Raw genomic sequence first — 5,962 nt, forward strand, 5'->3', positions numbered from 1 at the left:
TGGTGATTTCATTGGATGTGCACTGTTAATTAATGCTTGTATATCTAATCTTGTGTTGTCATGTTTGTTTATGTGTTTGTTTAAAAAATAATACAAAAATTAAATACAAAAAAAGAATTTTAATTGGCGTTTAAATTAAATTAAAGTGCAGCCGCCAGTTCAGTGTCGCATGGCTTTCTTTTGCTAGTGTAGTCGTGAAATTGGTATTCAATTTAGCTTTAAGTGGTATTAAAAAGTCTTACATTTAACTTGTTGAAACCTGCAGAATAATAATCTTCCATATGATATTTAATAATTATTACAATGGAAAGTTTTTTTTTTTTATTTTTTTTATCTTTTTCCCCCTCCTTTTTCCCCCTCCATTTTCCTCCGATTTTCTCCCATCCCAATGTTAGTCGTATGCCAATTCCCAATCCCCTTCCTGGTCGCTGCGCACTTACCCCCCACAGTCAGATCATCTGGGAGAGTGGAGGCTATCACGTGCTTCCTCCGACACACGTCCAGCCAATCAACCACTTCTTTTCACCTGGCAGCGCGGATCCTCCCTGAGAGGGCGTAGCGTGTGGAAGGATCACACTATCCCACTCAGGTCCTATCCGCGCTTAGCAGGCGCCCCGACCGAACTGTAGGAGTCGCTGTTTACAACGACCCGGACCCACCCCGCCAGCTTCTCCCACCCTCTAATACAGCCAATTGTATTAGTGTGAACGGCCAGCCAAGCTGGTGACAACCCCGGAGCTGTGATGCGAATCCAGCTCACAGCTCCGGGGTTGGTGACGAACGCAATCTCCGCTACGCCACCTAACCGCTCAATGGAAAGTCTTTGTAATAATTGTCTCTCTCTTTCCATCCCTCGACTCCAGGTATAAAGGCATCTCACTCCGCCAGGCCCACGAGTGGGTTCTGGAGAACCGGCCTCACATCCGGCCCAACGCTGGCTTCTGGAGGCAGCTGATGGAGTACGAGAAGACGCTCCGTGGGAACAGCACCGTCAGGATGGCCTGGACCTCCGCCGGGGTTCTGCCCGAGGCCGTCGATGCGGAAGACGACGCCGCCTACTGCGTGAACGTCTGAGTGACACTTGTTTCAGACGGACGTTTATTTGTGGCGGCAGCGGCCCACCGCAATATCAGACAGTCCCACCGCAAACAGACTCTCTAAACTACAATAACACAGCATCACAGTCCCACCGCAAACAGACTCTCTAAACTACAATAACACAGCATCACAGTCCCACCGCAAACAGACTCTCTAAACTACAATAACACAGCATCACAGTCCCACCGCAAACAGACTCTCTAAACTACAATAACACAGCATCACAGTCCCACCGCAAACAGACTCTCTAAACTACAATAACACAGCATCACAGTCCCACCGCAAACAGACTCTCTAAACTACAATAACACAGCATCACAGTCCCACCGCAAACAGACTCTCTAAACTACAATAACACAGCATCGCAGTCCCACCGCAAACAGACTCTAAACTACAATAACACAGCATCACAGTCCCACCGCAAACAGACTCTAAACTACAATAACACAGCATCACAGTCCCACCGCAAACAGACTCTCTAAACTACAATAACACAGCATCACAGTCCCACCGCAAACAGACTCTAAACTACAATAACACAGCATCACAGTCCCACCGCAAACAGACTCTCTAAACTACAATAACACAGCATTACAGTCCCACCGCAAACAGACTCTCTAACTACAATAACACAGCATCACAGTCCCACCGCAAACAGACTCTAAACTACAATAACACAGCATCACAGTTCCACCGCAAACAGACTCTCTAAACTACAATAACACAGCATCACAGTCCCACCGCAAACAGACTCTCTAAACTACAATAACACAGCATCACAGTCCCACCGCAAAACAGACTCTCTAAACTACAATAACACAGCATCACAGTCCCACCGCAAACAGACTCTCTAACTACAATAACACAGCATCACAGTCCCACCGCAAACACTCTAAACTACAATAACACAGCATCACAGTCCCACCGCAAACACTCTCTAAACTACAATAACACAGCATCACAGTCCCACCGCAAAAAGACTCTAAACTACAATAACACAGCATCACAGTCCCACCGCAAACACTCTCTAAACTACAATAACACCGCATCAGACAGTCCCACCGCAAACAGACTCTAAACTACAATAACACTGGCAGTGCCTTTCATCCAAAGCAATTTTGAAAGTACATGTTGGTACAGCAGTGTGTTCAGTCTGGCTGGGGGCAAACTGGCAGACAGAGAGCAGGTAACAGTCACTTAGGCCATGTCCCCACGTATCTGGATCTTTTGCCAAACGGATATTCTCAGGCTCCGTTTAAAAAGAAATCCTCGTCCACACGACAGTGTTAAAAAAATTAAAACGTATCCAGACGCAAACACATAAACGTAGGCCAGTAGGTGGCGATAAGCGATATCTCAAATACCATAGTGGTACGAGCGGTCAGGACGATTGAGAAACGATAGGAATTGTCCATTGGTTCCCCCAGCCCACGTGACCATTCCTAGCATTTCCATTGGCTATATTGACATACATACAGTAGATAATAAATAGATAGATATAGCGGAGGATTAGATGCAGTCCAGAGGAAACAACCAATCTAGATATGTCACGATTCAATGCTTTACTTCTGCGCACTGGGCGACGGAGAGATACAATGTCAATGTTGAGAGATCACAATCTCCGGATTCTGAAACTAAATATGGCGAGTCCTTATCACAAACTATATATATACTAATTACAACAAGACATTCATTAATTGGGCGGCTACGTGGTGCAGTGGGCAAGGCGCTCACCACAAATACTGGAGACGCTGGGTTCGCCTGTTCGAGCCCAGCGCTCCACATTGCTTTCAGTTTAGCTGGTCGTCCGTACTAATACACATTGGCAGTATTAGGGGGTGGGAAACTGATGGGTGGGGATCGGACGTTGTGGACAGCGACTCCTACAGGTCGGTTGGTGCGCCTGCACAGTAGAATCAGGAAGTGATGGGGGCGGCGCCCCTCCAAAGCGCAGACCCCTGACGCTGAAAGATCGCGCCGCGCAGGTGAAAAGATGCGACTGCTGTTACCTCGAGTATCGGAGGGGACTCGTGCTCTGTATGACTTAAGGCCTCTGCATGCTACAGAAACTTCAAAGCAACTTCAACACAACATCGACAAAGCAACGGTGTTGCAGACACATTACCTTTATGCTTCTGCAAAATCAACGCGCAGCCTATGATGCAACAAAATGTACCCCGGATGTGCGGCTCGAGCGCGCCCAGCCCGCCTGAATACTTTGGGCAGCCGAAGGTGCGCACTCTAGCAATTACAAACGGATTTCCCTTCTCAACCATACATTGTTAGTATAATAATAGCCCTGTTTATGTTTGTTTTCGCTTGTGTTCTTGTATATAGTGTAAATATAGTTATATCGCCACATCAACCCAGTCCATCCCCATTGTTTCCCCAATCTCCTTCCACGAATTCATCGTCATAATGCTATCCTTAGACCCGCTATTATATAAATGTTGGTACTTTCGGACCTCCTCTGCAATACGTTCCTGCATTTGATTCATTTTAAACAAACAATTAAACAAGTGTAATGAAACAATACACTAGCTATCGAGCTCCTGTCAGAAAGTTTTCTTTTGGTCTCGAGCTCCTGTCAGAAAGTTTTCTTTTGGTCTCGAGCCAGGAACACTAGAAGTGACAGACAGCCCCGCCCCCATTCACTACCAACCAATCACTGCTACGCAATACCAACGCAACGGGTCTTTAGATTAGATTTTGGACACAGGTACGCAACGCCCTCGCAACACAGTCTACAAGACTGTCTGCAACAAGCGCGCTGAAATCGCGCCGATGTTGTGTTGAAGTGGCTTTGAATTTGCTGTAGCATGTAGAGGCCTTTAGTCCACATTGCAGCCGGCTTGTGGGAGGCAAGAAACAGTGTTCGAGACAGGGGAGGGTTGAATTGGATGATACGAAATTGGGATGGGAGAAAAATTGAAAATGGGAGAAAAAGTGGATCAAAAAATTAAAAAAGACATTAATTAATTGCATTGTACTATTCACGTGTGTTGCCGACATCCTCAACTATCCACAACATCAGAGAGCATCAGGTGCAACATACATCCCTATTACACGCAAGCAGCGTCTGATGGCCGGATCTGTCGGCACTGGAGTATACAGTAGCTGTTACATCTAGACATTTATGAATGATATAAAAGATATACAAATATACAGTACTGCTTAAGAGGCAGAGATCAATAAGAGAAAATATATACATTAGAGGGGGAAGAAACGACATGCTATTTCTGTCTGTCATTTCAGCACCAGGCGCTGTCCATCTTATTGCCTCTGTGCGCTTCAAGGCTACTATTGCCTATTGCCATAGATAGAACGTTAGGTTATGACTATAACCAAGTTCTGTTAACACTTAGTGAACGCTCAGCGTTCATTGCATATATCTCACTTCAGCATATATACACTGAATAATTTCACAATGTACCTTTAAATGCCAGCACTCATCTGGCCACACCCCCATCCGCTTACCTATATAAGCAGGGATGGTGCCACACACTCATCTCCTTCCCAACAAATTTCATCACAATGAAAGATCAAGGGCCTGCAGCGTCATCTAAACGCTGAGCGTTCACTAAGTGTTAACAGAACTTGGTTATAGTCATAACCTAACGTTCTGTATCACACTTAGCTCACGCTCAGCGTTCATTGCATAATAGGAGCTGAGCGGGAGCTAGAAGCTCGACAAATGTACCCTGCTGAGGCCCCCCACAACCATCAGACCAGGGAGGGCCGAGCCCCCCCGACCCACCCTAATGGAGGGCACCCCCCCTATTGGTGGCTTCACGGGAGGGCGACGGACCCGACCGTGCGAAGAGGCACTCAAGCAACTCAACGCACAGGGTGAGCAGACCGTGGCTTGACCCCACGACTACACACACGCACAACCCGCATGCCACCCGGGAACGAACGGAGGGAAACAACCTCGTTACTGCCCCCAGAATCACGGGGTCAAGGGCAAACCCAACCCTGTGGCAAGGCCGTAGCAGCGGAGCGCGAAGGAAGACCCAGACCCACCAAAAGGACTGGACTCCCTGGAATGGGGGCCCGGAGAAGTCCATGATGCCAGCATCAAGACCCCACCAGGTGGGCACGTAGTGCCCCGCCCCCCACATCGCCAGCGTATTCGGACAAAGGCCCCTCAGCCGAGCGGGCCCTGTCCCCCCAATAGTACACCGCCTGGCACACTGACCCTGCAACAGGCAGTCAGCATGGCCGTAAGCACACAAAAAAGGTTAACCAACGGAAGCAGGCAGCGCACCGGGGAAAAACCAGGCAACAGGCTATTAACCCTAGCCTGGAGACTGCGGACGAGACAGGCGCCAGAGGGGACAGCTGAACACAGCCGCCCCGGCGGAAGGAGCGGAAGCTGGCGGTGTTGCATGACCAAGCCTCCATTTAAAAACCCCCACCCAGAGGGGTTGAGGCAGAGAAGGCTGACGCGATTGGCAGACGTCATGAACGTGCAGGGGCACCCTCAAACGGTGAACCCGGGAGTTGACACTGCTCCAACACACCAGGGAATCAACCACCTCGGTGTTACCCAATGCGGTGGTTGTTCCTATAACCCCTCAAGAAAAAAACTCCAAAACACACCTGCGGGTATACACCGGCTATACCGCAGTACAAGTGTTTCAGCCTTTCAAAAAAGGGTTAACCCAGGCCTACGGGTCGACGAAACATTACTTCGGACCGGGCCTGGCGATACGGGAAGCACAGGGTCACCAGAGGAGGTCAAAGACCACCCCAACAGGCCCCTCTTCGCCATGCGTGAGAGAGGAGCGAAAAAGAATGGAGAACCAGCCCCTAAGCACACCGTACTTGGTATTCCCAGGCGGTCTCCCAACCAAGTACTAAC

General features: G+C 48.5%; 1 protein-coding gene across 1 annotated transcript in view; it reads left to right on the forward strand.

Moving 5' to 3' along the window:
- LOC311224664 (dual specificity protein phosphatase 14) overlaps positions 1 to 1,074 on the forward strand; it is a gene marked incomplete at both ends in the record, with an annotated part of 2,315 nt that extends 1,241 nt beyond the window's left edge. The window contains one exon of the mRNA XM_084309740.1: positions 864 to 1,074. Coding sequence (XP_084165866.1) covers positions 864 to 1,074 — 211 coding nt within the window. The remainder of the gene's footprint in view (positions 1 to 863) is intronic.
- Positions 1,075 to 5,962: the final 4,888 nt, after the last annotated feature.

The sequence above is a fragment of the Notolepis coatsorum genome (genome assembly GCF_963971535.1).
Source record: "Notolepis coatsorum genome assembly, chromosome: 1".
Taxonomy (NCBI): Eukaryota; Metazoa; Chordata; class Actinopteri; order Aulopiformes; family Paralepididae; genus Notolepis; species Notolepis coatsorum.